General features: G+C 36.7%; 1 protein-coding gene across 2 annotated transcripts in view; it reads left to right on the top strand.

Moving 5' to 3' along the window:
* The window catches only part of SIPA1L1 (signal induced proliferation associated 1 like 1), a 213,072-nt gene that overhangs the window by 175,563 nt on the left and 17,712 nt on the right, over positions 1–19,797 (top strand). For both annotated transcript variants that reach the window (XM_029964125.1, XM_018082653.1), the window contains exons 13-16: positions 8,268–8,417; positions 13,129–13,253; positions 15,968–16,086; positions 18,555–18,994. In XM_029964125.1, the coding sequence (XP_029819985.1) occupies positions 8,268–8,417; positions 13,129–13,253; positions 15,968–16,086; positions 18,555–18,994 (834 nt within the window). The remainder of the gene's footprint in view (positions 1–8,267; positions 8,418–13,128; positions 13,254–15,967; positions 16,087–18,554; positions 18,995–19,797) is intronic.

The raw sequence follows: 19,797 nt of genomic DNA, 5'->3' as shown, positions 1-19,797 counted from the left end.
TTGTTCAAAGGTGGTACAGCCAAGACCAAAAAACTACTAAAGTGAAATTGCAAAATCTGTGTAGGACACCTTGTTAAGAAATTATAATAGTTGGTAAGAACTTAATTTTCTTAGTTTCTTTTTCATAGATGTATACTTAAATCCGCCGTCAGTATAAGTTGCAAAACAATATTTGCAACACTGAAGGCACTAATAATTTCACAGACAACCTCACTAGATTGTCTGTGAAGAACGTTGCAGAAGCCACTGAAATGCTGGACTTAGCTCTCTAATGGTATATTTGGACCAACATAAAAATTGCGTTGCTACAGGCCATATCTGCCTGTTACAGCTGAAGACAGGTAGATGCTGAATTGGAAGGAATAAGAGCTGAGGTGGTGGGGTTTTTTGCTCTCTCCAGTGCTGTAGAATCTCGCTCTGTAGTTATAGAAGGCACAGTAGTTCCTGGGCAAAGCTTAAGGCAGTGTCAGATAATCAGATTCAGTTGCGTTGCTGGTTTTTTCCGACACTTTCATCTCTTCATGGTATTAAACAAAGAGCTTTGTCTAGAATCTTTAACTGGCTGTTCTGCAACTTGTGTCGAAGAGGGAGCCTTTGGCTGCATTGAGAGATGGGTTATTCACAACTGTTTCTTGTGCATAAAATCATATGCAGGCAACATTGCACACCTAAAGCATTCAAGGTTTGTCCACTCACTGGAGGCTTCTGGAGAGGGGTTATGGCCTGACAAATGTTTGCAAAGTGAAAATTACGTTTCCATAGGGTCAGTATTAGTTTTCAAAAAGTGAAACCTTGACTTTCTATTTTCTTCTTTTTCAGGGCATTTAGCTGGGTTTTTTCTCCTCTAGACATTCTTTTAAGTATTTTTTATTATTATTCAAAAAGGTTTCTATTGGATTATTAATCCTTAAAAGTATATTATCAAAGTAACTTTTAAATTTCGCTGGAAATATTTTTGGATGCCTGAAAACTGTCTTCTCTCATCTTTCTGGTCTGCTAAACATATTAGTCTTGGCTGAATCAAGTTTAAATATATCAGCGGTTGCATAAGTTTAACATCTTTTCAGTTAAAGAAAAATACATTTTTGTCATTTTATGGAATACTGGAGGGGGAAAAAAGCCCAACAATAAACTCACTGCAAGACTCATTTGTCTTTACATGATAAAAGAAAGCTTTGCTTTTGGGGAAGCTCAGATACTTCTTATTGCGCAAAATCTTGAAATCAACAAAGATGAGATTCTCATAGCCCTTGTAACTGTCTCATTTAATTTTTCACCATTAACTTTCATACTTTCCCTAGAGTAAAGATCACCTGTCAGGAGGTGCTGGAATCTGTATGTGTTTCTGGTACAGGTAGCAGCAATGGTGCTCCTCTGTGCTTTACTCCCTATGACTTGTTCTTTGCTCAGCTGTTGATTTGTTGCAGAAATGGAGGACCAAGGCTAACCTGGTAATCTAGGTACCAGGATCTATATTGTGATCCAAAAAGAGCTCTCTAATTAACATGAATATAAACGTGACTCCACTGTATACAAGATAGCTACTTTGTTGTCTTTCTCTGCAGTATTTATATTCTATAGAGCAATTTTAAGTAGTTTTAGAAAAAAGACAGCTCTTATTATGGCTCACTAGCAAAGCAATACAGATATTCTAGATTTCCTTATTACATTAGAGCTTCACTTTCGAAAACAAGGTACTGCCTAAGTTTCAGTGGGGCACTTAACTATGAAGATGAGCATCAGTAAGTAATTTCAGTACTAAATTATAGCAGTAACATTAATTTTAATCTTTGACTGTGGTCTAGACATCATTAACTATCACTTGTGTTTCTGTGGTGCTGAGCTGCAGTTCAGACTTGTTGATGTTTGATCTTAATACTTAATTGTTTTGAGACTAAAACTTGCCTTTATTCCTCTGTGCTTCTCCCTTTTGACTGCATGTTCTTTGTTTATTGAGCTGGGCACAGTGACAGTGATGGCAGATGTCATGTGCCACTAAGAAACAGTGATCTATAGTTCATGATCTGTTTTAAGGAATGTGGCACCTGAGAAACTATGTAGTAAATTGATCCATGTGGTTCTTTGAGCTCTGAACCTGAGGTGATCTTTGGAACTAGCACTGATGGCAGTTGCCCCAGACCACAGGTCAGTACCATGGTTAGCTGTAACTCTAGCAGGTGGGATTTCAAAAATTGAAATAGTCATCATAGTATTTCTGACACATCAGACCTGACACACTACTCATTTTAAAGGTAGCATATTAGCAGTAAATCCATGACATACATTAAATATTTAGAAAAATCCATGAAGATTTGAGGGGTTTAATTTAAACAAAAACAACAGACAAGTGTTTGCCTCTTTGAGCACAAAGTACTCTGGGAATACAAGTAGTACAGGTGTAATGTTTTTAAATTACCTACTAGTGATATTTTACTGATGGTCAATTTATATAGCTAGAGGCTCTAAATATGCATACTGAGTGAAATAAATTTATTTTTTACCCTTGTTGATATATTCCCTTTAGTCCATTTAACGGTATTAGAAATAAATAAAAGCTGCATTACCAATCTTGAGAACAGAATTTCTCTTCATATACATAAAAACATCTTGTCTCCCTGTAGAGACTGCTATTGTAGATGGGATAACAGGTCGCTTGACAATCTCTGAGAAGGCAGACAAATGTCCAGTCCTGTGTCTAATCAGCAGAGTACTTAAATTAGCCCTTACTAAATAGATTGTCTTCATATATCCAACTTAGTAGCTTATACTTAAATTTTCCCTGATCTTCTTAGTATTCTGGATCCTTGAATGTAGCCATAATTGATGTGGATATTTGTAGGCAGGAGGAAGAGCCCAAAACTTTATAAATCATAAAATAAAGCTCTAATGTTACTGCAACATTAAGACTGAAAAATGTAATCATATAAATGCAACAATTTCCAAGTTATGGTTTATTTCATAACAATAATTAGTCCACATGGGACACTATGTAGCCTATAACCCAAAATAAATATCAGAGCGATACATTAGGGAAAATAACAATAAACTACATATATGTGAATTATGCCAGAGCTAATGTTATTGGAGAAGATGTAATTATAGAGCTTGATTTTTTTTTTCCTTCCTCCCAATTCTCAGTTTTTGTTTTGTACACTTGGTTTCCAAACTTTATCAAAAAAGGAGACGAGATAGTGGAAGATAATAATCTGTTCTTCATTAATTTATCATAAACTGGAACCAGTCTTAACTAAAACTTGATTTGACAAACATTTGAAAAGTATGAAAATCAGTAGTCAAAGCATGCTGCTGGACTTGAACGCTTCAGTGTGCAGTTGAGTACTGTACTGGATGAAAGCTCAAGGCTCTAATTAGAAAACTTCTGAGCACAGTCAATCATTAAACCAAATGGAAAACTGAATTATGGCATAGCTGTGGTAACACATGGGCAGTAAAATTCCACAGTACGGAATTATTAGCACAATATCATTAAGACTGGTTTTATGTCTTGTTGAGGACTTTGAAGCACAGTCTTGCCCTAAAATTTCATACTTTTTTGAACAATGCCCATGTAGTCAGTGATAGTAAATGTGCCAGTAGTAGTTTATAGGTTAGTTCTTGCAGATCCCATGTTATATAAAAATCCTAATCTGCTACTGTTGAACTTGAAGGAGTTATGTTTTTCCTAATGTAAACAAGGTGTTTGTGCTCATCTTGCTACCTGTCAAATGAGCATTGTAGCACACGTTGTCTACTTCACAGGGTTTGAGGATTTGTTATTTTAAGGTTCTCATAACATTCTTCAAATTAAAACATATACTAACATGAGATTATATATTACGCACTTCCTATTAGCTCCAGGACCTAGAGCTGGATGTAGCAGTGGAAAATCAAAGGTTTATTGACACACATGACTGTATGGCCAAACTCTTGTGATCCAAAAACATCTGAGAAGAGCTATGCTGTATCATGACAAATATTGGTCGGTCTTGTTTAACAGTGGCCATCAGCAGGGACCAGGGAAAAGTGTAAGAAATGCTTACAAGTGTAAAGGAAGATTCTTTACCCTGTCTGACAGCTGTCTGCCCTTTAAGACTGCCTGGTGCTGGGTACACCTATACTGCTGTGTTTAATAGCTGTGGATGGTATCTCTTCATCCAGGTGCCTGCTATTTGGTCTTTCGATACTTATAGGTTTCCTACTTGTTCTTTTGTTGGGAGAGATAATGAGTAATCATTGTTTGCTTGATCCAGTACAATTCATGCTTGGATGGATTGAAGCAGATACAATAAGTTTATCTATAACCTGTGGGACGATATAGCCTGTTTGGTGTGTCTTCATATGCAGGCTGTTCTGTACCTGGTTGTCCCATTGCCTACCTCTATATCTTTTCTTGTTAGAGTATGTGTTTTCTGAAATATGGTGATCAAATTGAAAAATACTTGAGAAGGTATATGGTGTGGTGCAAGAAGGTGCAACATGACATCCTGATTGCATTTTCTTTTTTGTTCACTATCCCCTTTGTCAAACCTGCTGATTTTTTGTTTTATTCCTTTTTGAATGGATTGGTTTCCTTTGAACGTGAGAGCATAGAGACAGTGTTTGCAGAGAATTGTCACAGCTTGCAGTATTAGTAGGATTGCAAAAGTCAAACACATGGAAGGTAAGCATGCCAGCATTAAGATTTGCTGTGCTGTTTTATTCAGAACTCTTGTGTAACCATATTTTCAGATGCTTTCATTGATTAAATTTTGAGAATTTAACAGAGGACATCTGCCTCATTCAGTTCACACAGTGGATGCAACTCATTGAAGAAGAGCTATTTAATATTTTATTGTCCTCTTCATTACTCCATCTCTTATTTACTGGATGACATTCAAATCCTATTGTAAAGATGCAATTACTCCCTCTAAACTTTACAGTGGCACCCATTACTGTAGTTTCTGAATGCTTCAGGGGTATTAATTAAACTTAATTTTCAGAATTCTTGTGTGAGAAGATATGTCTTTGACCCTCTTCAGATTAAGAACAAAGGGAGAGAGATAAATAATGTTCTAATCATTTGCTGTGTCTTATTTTGGGCATCTCACATTTGGAAGTGTGCCCAGCACTGTTAATATTTTATATATTAAAATTACAGCTTCAGTTGACTTCAGTGCTTAGTAAGTTTTCAGCTCAGAGGCATATTGGGCCTTGGAATCAAATAAGGCCTTTGAAAAACTTGCAATTAATGACAACTAGTGAAAAATGGTCATTAGCAAATATGTCAGTGGTCATACTGCAGCAAGTACAAAGTAAGAATTCAGCTTGCTAAGTCAGCACTGAAATGCCTTGACTGTAAGGCCATTTTCCCTCTTCTGCCACATTGCGCCTCCTTCGCTTCTGAGCTGTGCAGCTCTTGCAGGAGAAGTTGTAGCACAAACTAGGACCTGTACCTCATGCAGTTTTAAGGGAGAAGGCACCTGTGTATGATCACATAACTAGACTGCCTTAGGCCATAGGCACAAAGTGTACTAGACTGACATTTTTCATATGGTATTACATACCTATATATAGTGAAGACGTGGGGAAAATTACAGCTAATGACATGGAAATTAATTTATTGAGAGCAAGATGGATGCTTTCAATGTCTGTGTTGTCATACTAAACAAAATAAATGTATATCCATCCCACTCACTGCCTTCACAAAAGACTTGGCAAGACTCAACCAGTTCTTTCAGGGTGAACTAGATCTGCTAGAACTAAATCATGCATGGTATAATCCTAGTTCAATTGACTGCAATGTAATTGTATCTGTTTAATGCAATGGATGCTTGGCCTGTTTTTAAAGTCAGTTGTGGGACTTATGCACTTAACTATTTTTGAATTTCTTTTTAAAGCTGTCTTTTGAAATAGGTAAGATCTTACTTTAATATGATTTTTAATTCATAATAAAAGACAAGCTCAGAATATCTTAGCTACAGGGACATGCTGCTAACCAAATACACTTGTCTTGGGATGTGGCTTTCATCGGTAGTTTTCAAAGGAGCTCAAAAAGTAAATTTGAACTAATTTACTCTAAAGTTCTTTTGTCTTAGTTACGTTTCACAGAAAATGAAATGTCTTGTACTATTAGTGGTTTTTAGTGCAACTGTGAACTGTACTAAAAAAAATTATTTCTGCTTTAAGTAATAGAATGTCCTACCTGACTGGTTTTCACTGCTGTTGTTCAGACCACATTTATAATACAATTTTGTTTGCCCTCAAGGTCTTTCATCTTTGTAAATGAGTTATAACTCCATGACACAGTTCTGAAATCTTGAGATTCCTTCTGAACAGTGCTGTCACTTTTTGGTAAGGCATAGGAAGTAAAGAAAAGGCACAGCTGAATCTGAAGTGAAAATGCAAGCATTTTCCAACAGGAAATAATTTTACAGAAATTATTCGAGAAGTAATTGGTTTCCTTGCCATCAATTCTAATTTGATACTGGGGAAAAAGGTCATACTTTTAAATGGTGTATTGCTTTGCAATCATAACTGAGTTTAAATGTGTGTGCCTGTGTAGGTGAGTGAATGCTACCGCAAGTGTGTTTTTTGTCAGACAAACTAATTTTTTTTTCTCTTTCTAAGAGTGCTTCTGGGAAAATGAACTGCTTGGTTTGTGGGTCCCCAAGTTTCCAAGTCTTGAACCATGTTCTTTGCAATCAAGTATTTCAGAGTTGTGGCTTGATAAATGTGGGATAAGTTAAATTCAGTTTGGTATTCTAGAAAGGAATTACTGGATTCAGTATGGTATTCATCATGGTCAGGCATTAGATAATTCTTTTATCAAAAAAAGAGTTACTATTAGCCATATGCACTTTATGGAATTCCAGATGATCAAGATGTTTGATCCAGTCCTGCTGCTCTTTCCATTTTAAGATTTTGTTAGTTTACTGGTTTTTGCAATAGTACTGAGGAGGACAAATTCACGTTTGATATGAGTATATGTATATATGCTCATACACACTGCTTGGATATATACACATACATGAGTAACATTAATCAGTGCAATGGTGGTTTTTTAATTTTCAAAAGTTTTTTTTTAACTTTTGAAGTTCTTACAGTATTGTGGTGAGAGCTGATTTAAAATCTGCCACTCCTTTACAGATACGGATTAAATGTCCAGGCTAAGATCTTCTAAATCCCCAAATCTGAGTTGTGCACTGAGGCAACTATCTGTATGTTTCACTGAAATCAGTATCCATTTTTCAAATATTGAATTGCTATTTAACTTGTGCAACTTACAGTATTTTTCCTAGATAAAATGAATAAAGGTTTTGTGTTCATAGTAGGGGTTTGATGTTCATGAACTCAAACTCCACTTAAGTTGCTGTGAAAGTTCTGAATGGCTTCAGTCACCACTGAGTAGAACCAAAATCAGCAAAGAACTAACTAGCTAAGAGCACTGAATTGGGTTGGGGTTTGGGAAACAAAATACTGACAATTATCTAAAAAAGCCTCCAACTATACAGGCTATATGAGTCAAGCAGTGTAAGCCTGCTGCTTCCAGCCGTTCTGCCCAGGTGCGTGTGTTGCAGTTCTAGACTATTTGCTGTATGGTTATTCTGACAGTTGTAGGCTTCGTATGAATCAGAGTTCTGATATGTCGAGATAGTTTTATATTAGAATGTTAAGCATTTAGGAGAATTTTAAGGTGTTAGTTATAGTTAGCATTGCATTTTTTTAGTCCTTTTGTCTTAATGAGGACAATTTGGTGGCATAGAGATAAACTTGATACTCCTGGAAGAGTTTGCGTAGACAGCTCACTATAGTTAGTTTAAATTCCAGGCAGGAGTTTGCTGTGAGAATTGGGAATATTTTCTTCTGTTTGGTAGTCCAGGAGTTGAACTCGATGATCCTTGTGGGTCCCTTCCAATGTGGCATATTCTGTGATTCTGTATTTTGATGAGGAGTGTCATGCTTCATTATTCCTTACAATCAATTTGTAACAACAGATCATGACTTTAGAAACTGGGGTTTTTTTCTAGTGTGTCAGGATTTTCTTTCCACACTGGCCTTTCTTCATTTACTCCCCTGCATCCAGGTTTTTATAGCTGATTTTCTTCATGGTTTCTAGTAGATTAATAAGAGGAAAATGTCTGATCCTTCAACTGATACAATTTCTACTGTCTCCATGACATCATTTTCTTTGCTGATGCGACAATTTGCATGGTAGTGTTCATCATGCTTTGCAGTCTGATATTGCTGTTCAGTATTGCTGATTTGACTGGTTCATTTCCTTGGAACAGACTGTCTCCTGGCTCTGACGTCTATGTCACAGTTTCATCCATTGCCTTAGCAAGGTCGCAACAGTGCCGTAATTCTCCAAGCAACTTATCGTCCTCAAGTGACACTGGCTCTACTGGAGGCACATACAGACAAAAATCTATGCCAGAAGGGTAGGCACCAACCTTTTTACATATTCTAAACATATTGTTCTCTGTTTCATGTGTTGTAACATATATTAAACTAAAGGAGTGCTTACACAGCCTCCTGTGTTTACATACATTAAACCATGTTTATTTTCAAATATCACTGTCATGCTTCTTGAAAAAACCAGTTTTAAAAATCCCTTCTTTCCCTTTCACCTTTGCAATCTAACCTCTCTCTCTGATCCTAGTCTACAACTGCTCAGGTTACTGTACAAAGAGATCTTTATGTATTTAAAAATCTTGATTAAAGGTAGCTAATGAAGTGTGACAGATTGCTTCATTTCACAGGTTTAGATTGTGAAATAAAAAAAGTAATAGGTTTGGGACTTTGCAGTCTGCTAATAGTTGAACAGTGTAGAGTGCAACTAAGACTTCAGATGTGTAGGCACAAAAGTGCTAATTAGTCCACAGCTGGCTTCTTTTTCATGTATTCACAGTCATCCTGTTTTAAGGCTTCCAACATTCCAGAAATCTTCAAACTCTCTGAAGTGATCCAGTGTCAATGTAAGGGGCAACTTGCAGAGGAATAAATTAAATCTGTATCATTTTCAGAGAGCACCAAAAGGAGCAATAAATCAAACATCTCCAAGTAGAGAAAAAAATACTTGACAGCAGAAGAGCTGTCCGCCACATTCCAAATTACTTTCTGTAAAGAAGATAAAGGGGCAAAATTGCTCATAGTTCACACTGCAAAACTTCCTCTGAAGTATTCTTGAGTACTTTGCAGGTCATTATGTGCAATTCATTTTGGTTTTATAAAGTAGAAATACCTTTTTCTCTATTTTAAAAAAATATGTTATTAGTAAGATTGAATGCCTTTGTCAGGAACTGCTTAGTACAAGGCACTGTCTTTTGCCTGTTTTAGGTGCTCTGTGTCAGTCCAGAGAATGCTGTTCTGATCATGTATTTGAAAAATTGCTGCTTCTTGCTCCACAGCACTGAAGATTTGCCCTCCCTGTCCTTCCTGCAGCTCAGTTTGAGGTTTTATGAAGAGTCGATCTCTTCTCTGCTGCACATCTTCATGAAGGCTTTGATTCATAAGACTATAAGGCCTGTTCTGGTCATTGTTTAAATTTGTGCTTAAGTCCTACTCACATTAGGAAATTTGCTCTAAACCCATTAAACTTTGCTGTAGGGAAACTAGATAGAAGTGTGTCCAGAGCTCTGCAGCTGGAAAAAAGCACATAACATCTGTATATGCTGCATACTTTCTGGCTTATTCACATCACACCAGCAGCACTTGTGTTGCCTTGGAGCAGCTTGCGCTCCCACTATCGTCTGCTCTTTTCCAACTATGTCATTTGCACTACAAGAAAGGTATTGCTGCCATATGTCCTTAGACCATCACAACCGTAACTGCTTGAGTAGGAAGGGGTTTTCAGACACTCTTGGGTTTTTGTTTTGAATTGACCTCAGAGCACACCAGCACCCATCCCAAACCTTTTCCATCTTTAAGTTAATTATACACATATGTTCACTACAGAATTCTTGAAGCATTTTGCAAGTTCAGCAAAGACATGTGTCCTAGAAACCTTGAGTATACAGTCTTTTTGGTTTTAAAGTTTTAATTCAGTGGAAGGAAACACTGTTTAAATGAAATAATGAACGAATTAACGCATGAATTTTGCATCTTCCTTACTAGATGCTCTTTAAAAAGAAAACACTTATTAAACTCCAATTATATTACTATTATGTTCTGTTCCTATAGGAAAAGCAGTTTGCCTCTCATACTGCCCTTGTAAATATGAATCATATTTGCTTGGGAATTCCCAAACATTTTCTACCAGGCTCAATGGAAAGCATGAAAAATGTGATTAGGAAGGAAACTTTTCCTTGCCTCAATAAGCAGTGTAATATCTGTCACATTACAAAAAATCATTGCAGTTCTACGTACGTGTTCTGTTGAGATTCACCTGAAAGACCAGATTCAGGGCAGCTCTGTGGTGATGTTCAGTGTTCAATTGCTAAGATGTTAGAGAAGAGGTGGGCTGAAGTAACGACCAAGGGGAAACCATGTCTTGGAGGTAATCTTCCAGATGTGAGGTCCCACTGTACTCTAGGTACTTCTCAGTCCCTGAAATGTTCCAGTGCAAGAAGTCTCAACTGCATTACTTGTGTATACAATTATTTCTTGTTGCATAGTATCACAGATTTGGAAAGTTTGTGAAATTTAAATGACCAGAAGCATGGGTGTGAGTCAGGCAGAGACTGGTGCAAGCAGTAACTGCTGCCTCTACTAGATTATTGTTCCATATCCTAAACTGGATATAGGCAGAAACTTCACTGCCTTCAAGAATATCCAGATTGGTCTTGATGTATATATGTGTTTTGTGTACTTATGCTGTGTATACCTGAAGGTATGTATATGTAATAATAATTACTAAGTAATATGTAATAATAGTTTTACCAAAATAGTAAGCTTCATTGTATGACAATTTCACTGTTCTTTTAATCCAAATTGATTTCTCCTTCGATTTTTTGGGGTTCTTTCCTTCATACCCTAATGGGCTGTATATTTAAGCGGCATAAAATATAGCACCACTTGCATTTATTATTCCTGCTGTTAAAATAGCCCACTTCATGTAAAAAGGCAGTCTAATGACATTTCTTGCTGCTGAGTTAGTAGAGCAGCGATTCTAATGAAATAAAATTAGAAATATGGTGGGTTTGTGTATTTCTAAACTTGAAAAGAGATCCTACATCACAAAATATGCCAGATGCAAGACTGACTGCTTTTATACATATGAACATTGTGGAGGTTAGGTACAAAGACATTACAGGAGAAAGTAAAATACCGATTCAGTGTAACTTCATTGCACCAAGGTTGGGCTTTTGACTTTTAGATACCAGCTTCTAGTTATTTTGTCATGAAAACATGTTCTTCCCATTATAGTTTACAAATCTTGAAAGTTTGAAAATTACCTCAGATCAGTGCTTAAGAAATCTGTCACCTTTTAAATGCTGTGCTTAGACTTTTTATGTGTATGTTGAATTGGTATTGAATTCATCATGTTTAATTTAGGTATTTGATCAAGTGAAACCCTACCTAGTGTATGTGAATAGAAAAGGAAAAGGATTTACTCACTTCATGTAATTTCCTTAATGTAAATAGTTTGTATCCAGAAGGCAGAGATATACAGGTTTTCATCACTTTTTTTAATTCATCAAAATGTGTGTCGATAAATTAGAGAGCAGTGAACAAAAGGGAAGTAGGATCATGTTCGGGTAAATTTTTAGAAGGCCCAGATTTCAATATGCAATATTTTGAAGGTGTGCTGCATGTTACAGGCATGTTCCAGCTGCTTATCTTTTAAGAATGGGAATGGGATTTTGTTGTTCTGAGTCATATGATGTTTCTTTGGTGGGTTAACAAATGCCTGAACTTGTAAGTGGGAGAACTACACTGAGCTTGTTCTGACAGTTGGGTGGGTGTCTTATGTTGGAGGTCGTATGGGGCAGTCTGTAGCTTGTAGAGTTAAGTAGAAAGCACAGTTCGGGTATTTTATTTTCTGTTATTTTGTTATACATTAAAGCTGGAGAAACTCACTGATATATAAATGATATATCAGCTTGAAATTCTGTGTGTTATTCTGTGCATGTGGAGTTCTCTTTTTCCTTAACGGTATGTCTGATTAAAAAAAAAATCTCAGAAATGCATTGTTCTTGATGAATTCTTAATGATTGATTTGCTATTCTGAACCCAACTATAATTCTTACATACTTTTAAGTGATTTATATGTAATATAGAACTGTAGATTTAAGTTTTACAGGCTTTTAGGCATATAAACCCTAAAAAAGGTTTTAGTATGGCACACAGACACTGTGTTTCTGAACTGGTTTCTGTAATCTATTTGACTAATCTGGCAGGATTTACAAAGTCCATAGAACAGATTCTTCCTTTTGCTCTGTATGCTTCCTTTTACAGCACAGTTGTACGTCTCACTACTTTTCTACACCTATATTTAACTTGCACTAGTCCACTCAAATTATTTTATGATCCAATAACTTAATAATTTACAGAATTCGTAATCCCCAGGTCTTGAGAATCCATAACCAATACAGTCACCTTTAATAGATGCTTATTTAAAATATTTGGCAGTGTAATGTTGTCCCAAACGAATCCATGTTGTTGGTGTATATGTCTGCATCATGTAGAGGTATGACCTTACAACTCTTTTGGTTAAAACCCAGCAAAGTGGCGGAGATCCATGGCATTGTCCCAACAAACTTTCTGATGCTTTCTTTGGCTAGTTTGATGTAGTGCTTTCGCAGTTAAAAGGATCCAAACTTTTCCATTTTACTCGTTGTGATGAGTTTTTTGTAACCATGTAAGAGTCTGGTTGTCTTTTCATGTAAACATCTATGTAAATGAAAACTAACAATTTTATTTCATGATGTTTTGATCTGTTTTTTTTCAATTGTATCATTGTAACCAGCTGTTTTTGATCAAAGATGCTCAATAAACTAATGTATACTGTAATCTTATGCATTAAAAGTGCTAAATGGGTCCAGAGAGCTACCAGAAAAATTAAATGGTAAAACATTATAAATCCCTTAAGCATTTGTGCTGTGTATTGGTCTGTTGTTTGACACTGGCTTAAAAGTGCTTTTTTCCCCCCTTATGTGAGATTTATGTATATTTAAAATCATTATCTGCTTTGTTTTTTGGGGAAAACAGGTTTGGAATTAGCCGTAGATCCCCTGCTTCCATTGACAGGCAGAACACACAGTCAGATACGGGCGGTAGCGGCAAATCCACACCCAGCTGGCAAAGAAGTGAGGATAGTATCACTGACCAGATAGGTAGGTAATGAATTCTTTACAATGAGCAAGTGGTGCTAACTGCAAGGTGACCTTGGTAATACCTCTCCATGCAGAGAGAGCACCCTCTTAAGCACTGTGTTTTCGGTGTCTTTGAAAGTTAACCTTGTTCATCAGGATGAATAATTAGGTCTGGAGCACATACTTAAGCTTCCGCAGTCTGCTTCCTTGAGACCTGTAAGTATCACCTGAGGAAGAAATGATTTCATTTCTTCATTTCATTGTGGGACTAAATCTACCTTAATGCTCTTACCCTGAAACACACTGTCTTTTTAGAAGCAGTTGGGTAGACACACTTGTTAATTTGTCTTGCTGTTGAGGACTTGTTTGACCTTCCCCACTCTCCTGAGTAGCTTGGCTTAGTTTAATTTTTTGCTTAGTTTGTCTAAAACGCTTGTGATGTTCCTTTTCAAATATATAAATGTAAATTGACTGTTTGATCATTGAAGCTATAAAAATACCATGTACAAAATGGAAAAAATGCAATTAAGGTTTAAATAGTGAAGTCAATCTATAGCTAGGTAATCGCCTTCCACCAGTGTATACATTTTCAGTGCACATGGCAATTAAGCTGTCAGCTTAGGAAACACATTAACAACATAAAACAGATAGGTACTAAGAATTTATATTGTTAGGCCTTCATTTGAAGTTTTTGCACATAGACCTTTTGCTACAGCTATGGCTTGACTTAAATGGGTACTGGTAAGATTAACACTGATGAAAATGTCCTGTCTACAGAAAGCATTGATCCAACATGATGACTGTGGCCAAGGTTGCTAGATTGGGTTTTTTTCTAACTTTTTTTACCATAGATTAACCAATTCCATACTTTTTCTATTGCACATATAGGTCATTTTACTGCATCAATATATAAATGGACTAGTGTTCAACACAGAATAAGCTTCAGTGAGATCAGGAGTTTAAGGCGTATGCCAGCCTCAAGTTCTGAAGATGTACTTAGTTCACATACCTTCACAACCTCAGTAAGCTTGTGCCTTGTTACTGAAGCCATCTGTCAGTACCTCCCTCACAACTCCCCCCCATACTTCTCACTGCAAAACTGTGATTATACTGATGCACAGTTCTCATTTTGACAGAACAATTTTTAATCACATATGTTTTGATATGGAGTGATGGTAACGACACATGTAACACTGATCTTTTGCTCAGCTTTACTTTTGCAGACCAATAGTTGAGTATTGGTGCTGGCACTGAGTGGAGCTGCCAACAAGTTCTGTTCTACAGTATCAGGTGTCAACATATTAGCAAAATAAATAAAGCCAAAAAAACTAGGAAAAATTGTGTGGTAGAAGAGATGGCTCCGGCATTTGGCAAAAGCTGGGAAATGCATACTGACATATAATCCCTGTATTTTATCTCTTGTGTATTGTCCTGCATTCATAGAGTCGCAGTTGGAAGCTGCATCTCTGACTGGAGACTTTATTGCCAATCTGGTGAATCTAGGTGAAAGTTTGGTTCTATGACAGATAAGCACTTTTCCATTTGGGATAATCTGTCTCAAGGTAAATAAGGCATTAGGTGTAGTGAATCCACACACTCACTCCTTCCTGGCCCATCCTTAGCTACGGAACACCTTTGTTCTTGATTTGCTGACACTGCTTGCTACCACTTGTCCAGGGCAATCAAATTTGATGATAATATTATTGCTATCATCATTATTATTCTTTTAAAACCCCACAACTTTCATTTGTTTTTAAAAAGATAGTAATGCTGCAGATTAAGATGAACAAACTGTTGCTGTGTTGAGGAAAGCACTGCTGTTTACCATGGGTATTGATAAGTATTTGATGTTTGTAAGCACATACTCTAATTAAAAGGAGCATTTTTTTCAAGTGCAGAATATATGTAAAAACATATGTAAAAACTTACAGCTGAGACACATTCTTTTAAATTACTGACCTTGGGCTCTGAGGAGGCAATTACCTACCTAACAGGCTGTATCTGAGCACCCTCAAGACTTCCATATTTATCTCCTGGGAAAAGAGTAAATTTAATTGCCAAAATGCACTCCTGTGAGCATACACGTAAGATGAATGATTTGAATTCCATCCACTTCTGTCAGGCTTAGTTTAATAAGTATTCCTTTTGTACACTTATGCAGTTCCCACATTCGCAGCAATGTTTAAGAGAATACTATGATTTCGACAGATTTTTTGCTATCTCTTCAATTAGAAAATTTTTATTTAACTTACCGTAACTTTGATAAGAAATATGTGTAGTAATTGTACTGGAAAAAATGTGTTCATTCAAGTGATCACTGTAGACTTTTGCTAGTGTCCTGCCTTGCGTAGAATGCCATTTTAGGAAACGTGGATCTTCAGTCTTTTTAATCTCTCGCTAGTGGGCATCATGCCTATAGTGATACAATGTCAGTACACTGTGAAAATGAATATTCCACTCTTTTAATGCTCTGATATAGTGCTGTTTGACAAAAGGGACATGAAACCATTCAGGTTGGTCTAACAAAAGTCAGGCTTCCTTTTTCATGAAGTCTTAGTGATTTACGCCAGGCAGGAATGGGCCCTCACTTCCTCACCTGTGTTTTGTCACACTATGTATTAGTTTTTGGCTAGTGGTAGTATTGGAAAAATTGCTGTGTAAAATGAGGTTACACATCTTTTTAGCCTGTTACACTGCATATGCTCTTCAGTATGTCATTGTGTGCTATATTGCAGAACCAACATGCCATCTCCCAGCAGTATCAAAAGTACTGCCGTCCTTCAGAGAAAGCCCCAGTGGAAGACTGATGAGACAGGATCCTGTGGTACACTTGTCTCCAAATAAGCAGGGTCATGTAAGTCATCCTGAAAAAGGAATTATTTGATATTATGGTTTTGCTCCACAAGCTCTTGATACCAAAAGTGTAGTGCAAAGTTATGTTTAGAGTGTCAGCTAAAAAAGGAAGGGAAAAAATCCCACTCTCTACTAAAACCTGGAGAAAGCAGTAGAGCAGGCCTGTTGTTTTCTAAATCCTACAGCACAGCACATTGAAATATTTATTAGTTAATAAAGTTTTGCTGCCAGTTGAACAGCAACTGCTAGTCTGTTACCTTGTGATAAGTAAAGGATTTGTGGAAATTTTCAAAGCTATTCCTAGGCCTCATACATAAGACTTAAAGTTTACTAATATATCTTATAATACAATGCCCAGAAAGCTGCTTTTTCAAGACAAAATAATGATCTTGCTTTTGCTTTTGTATTTTCTCCATTTTCATCACATAGTGTAACCATTAATTTCTTTCCATAAGGAAATTAATTCCTTCCACACTGTTGGAAGTCTGTCCAAAAGGTCTACTTGGAATCCTGCTCAAAAAAAATCTTTCTTGTTCTATTAGTGTTCAGGATCTAAAGGTAAATTCTGTCCTTCTGTCTCCACAGAGTTAGATATTCACACATTTATGGAGACTATCACTTCCCAATTTACATACAGAGAGATTTACATACAGAGATAAATGCAGTAATGTTCATAAATTTAAAATGTCTTGAAAATTGTTAAAGTCACTGGAATAAAAAAACCCACTCTTTAAACTTTTACCCAATAACCTGTATCACTTTTTTTTTATTTATATATACAACAGGCTAAAATACAGAGTTGTGTTGCATGATGATACTAAAAGTATTAGTTGCATTTATTTAGATGTGAGAAAGTCTTTAATTGGTTCCTGGTCTTTAATTTGCTTCTGCTTACCAGCGTTATTCTTTCAATACAATTGGCAGTGTTGCTTTTAGGTTATTAATTCATAACAACACCTATTTATTATTTAAAATAGAAAACATCAAAAAAACCCAAACAACAACGCACCTGTCTTCATATTCTTAGAAGTACAGAGTAGTTTTTGAATTTAGATTGACCTGTTTTCCATGAGATGTATTTGACAGCAAAATAATGTAATACATAACTCGTTAGCTTGAGTGCAAAGTGCAACACTGGAATTATTAATGCTTGCATTCTTCTTGTTTAGTCATTGTTAAAGTAAATCTTTATTATATGGACAGATGGATTGGGGAGTGATGCATTTCCTAATGAAGAGCAGTGACTTTAATTGGAGACAAATAGGAGTCCAGATCAGCTTCATATTCCTCCTGTTTTTCTGTCAATTCTTGCTTTAGTATAATAAAAGACATGGATGCTGATGATTTCTATCTCTCAGTATGCATACATTCTCTATTTCCCCTCTTTTCAGGTGAAAACAGAAACAGTATCTATTTTTTTATATTTGTTTGGGATCTCTGCCCATGTCTGTTCAGTAAAACTCTAGGGGTAGACAAATAGGAAAGTTCTAGGTCTCCTTTCCATCCATTCCCTTATTCCTAGGCTATCTGGTGATCAAACAAGTCGATTGCTTCCTGCTTCAGTTCTGATTCTGTAGATGATCAGAACTTAGATAAATTCTTTGAACTTCAGATGGATATAAATACTCCAGTGGTAGATGAGCTGCTAAGTAACAAGTGTATGGCAAGAAATTCTTCCCAAAATGGGATATTCCACCAATGCCCACTATGAAATTGAGGGCATTCAATTTCTCTGTAATAGTGAGCTGTAACCAAGAACAGGACATACAAACCAACCAGACACTGGCATGCCCTGATTAATAATTTAAAAGCTTTACATTAAAGCTTCCTTTCATGCAATTCTGCTTTCTGGAAAACAATTCCAAATTCGTTAAATGGTGTTTCAGTGGTCATTTGCAAAGGACACTCCTGCTGAGGAGGAAATACAACCTATTGGAGAGGGGAGGAAGAGCAGTGGTTATGATCTTCTTTGACCTTTTGATAGGCAATTGGATTATTAAAATAACAGACACTTTCTGTGGATCGGTTATGTTTTATGTTCTAAAACATTACAGTCTTAAAATTAGAATATTTTTAATTGCCATAGTTATAAATCAAGTCAAAGTCTACATAGCTCAGCCAATTTCATTGGACTGGGCTGAGCAGAACTGTGCTTGGAAGGAACCAGTGTAAAGTATTTTGGGACAAAATACAAATAACTCTGGCTTTTCCTGAATAGTTAAGACATGACTTCCAAATCCATATGAAAAGTTTTGTATGTGCACCCGTAACAGAGCACATGCATTGTGTTGGAATTAAATTTTTAGAGTTTATTAGTCTCCTCAATGTACTTATCCCATACCTCAGGGTAGAAGAGCTAGTATTGTACAGTGGTGACTTTTATAACTCTTTATTTCCACCTCTCCATTGCTGTAATTCTGAAATAAACCTACAAATGTGGTTTTTTTTGGATTATTGTTTCTTCTATAGTCTGACAGCCACTACTCCAGCCATTCCAGCAGCAATACTCTCTCCAGCAATGCCTCCAGTGCTCACAGTGATGAGAAATGGTATGACAATGGAGAGCGCACCGAATCAGAGCTGAACAGCTACAACTACCTTCAAGGGACTTCAGCTGACAGTGGCATAGATACCACTTCCTACGGACCTAGCCATGGCAGCACTGCCTCCCTGGGAGCAGCGACATCTCCCCGTACAGGGCTCACGAAGGAGAAGGTGGCACCACTGTGGCACAGCTCCAGTGAAGTCGTCTCCATTGCAGATAGGACATTAGAAAAGGACAGCCACATGGACCGGAAAACTGAATCTTCACTGAGCCTGGATATTCACAGCAAGAGTCAACCAGCTTCCAATCCTCTAACAAGGGAGAATAGTGCTTACAGTCTCAGTGATGCTGTCTCACATACAAGGTAATTTTCACCTCTCGTGTGATTGATGTTGAAGAGAAAGGTTTCTAACTATGTTCACCAGTGCAAAGATCTCTGTGCAGAATGCTTGAAAATTAAGACCACCTTTAGTCTTTGCATCTGCTACTGCTTGTAATACTAAAAGTCTTTGAGAGCATATTCCATACTAAACTGCTGCTCCTAAACTACTAAGACAGACATGGCTGATGTGTTCTGTTCATAGGGAATATCTTGCAACAACTGCAGTTCCTATTGGATCAGAAAGGAGATCAGTCCATTTTTTTAATGAACAGTTTAATATGAGATTCTTTTTTAGTCTTGCAAGTACCCATTTCAGATGTTTTGCATTTTTTCCCCCCAGTCTTTTTGTTTAGAAATGCAGTCAGTATGATCAATACTGAGAGCAAGTTGCTTGGGAGTGCTAGCATGTAGATCTTAATCTCATTCTGCTGCAAGCTTGTGGGTATGACACATTACAGTCACCTTCCCTCTCTTCCTCAGTTTTGCCACTTGTAAAATCAGCAATATCAAGTTTGTGTATAATATACTTGAACGCCTCAGGTAGAAGATACCCACTTTACAAGTTAATCAGCACTGGTAGAGGCAGAAAATGTTTTAGACCATTTTCTTAACCCATTTTCCAAGAAGTATTCAGTGTGCTTTTTGAAAAATACTCCTGCTCTGTCATACTAGCAACAGAGAAAAAGCATAGGTCTTTCAGGGAGGATGCATGATTATAGTAATTTGTTGGCCTTGTGGAGCCTGACTGTTGCATTTTTATTCTTAAGGCATCTCTGTTTTGAGTT

The sequence above is a fragment of the Manacus vitellinus genome, unplaced genomic scaffold (assembly GCF_001715985.3).
Source record: "Manacus vitellinus isolate BGI_N305 unplaced genomic scaffold, ASM171598v3 scaffold_6_pilon, whole genome shotgun sequence".
Classification (NCBI taxonomy): domain Eukaryota; kingdom Metazoa; phylum Chordata; class Aves; order Passeriformes; family Pipridae; genus Manacus; species Manacus vitellinus.
The sequence above is the reverse complement of the archived record's forward strand: the minus strand, read 5'-3'. Positions and strand labels throughout refer to the sequence as shown.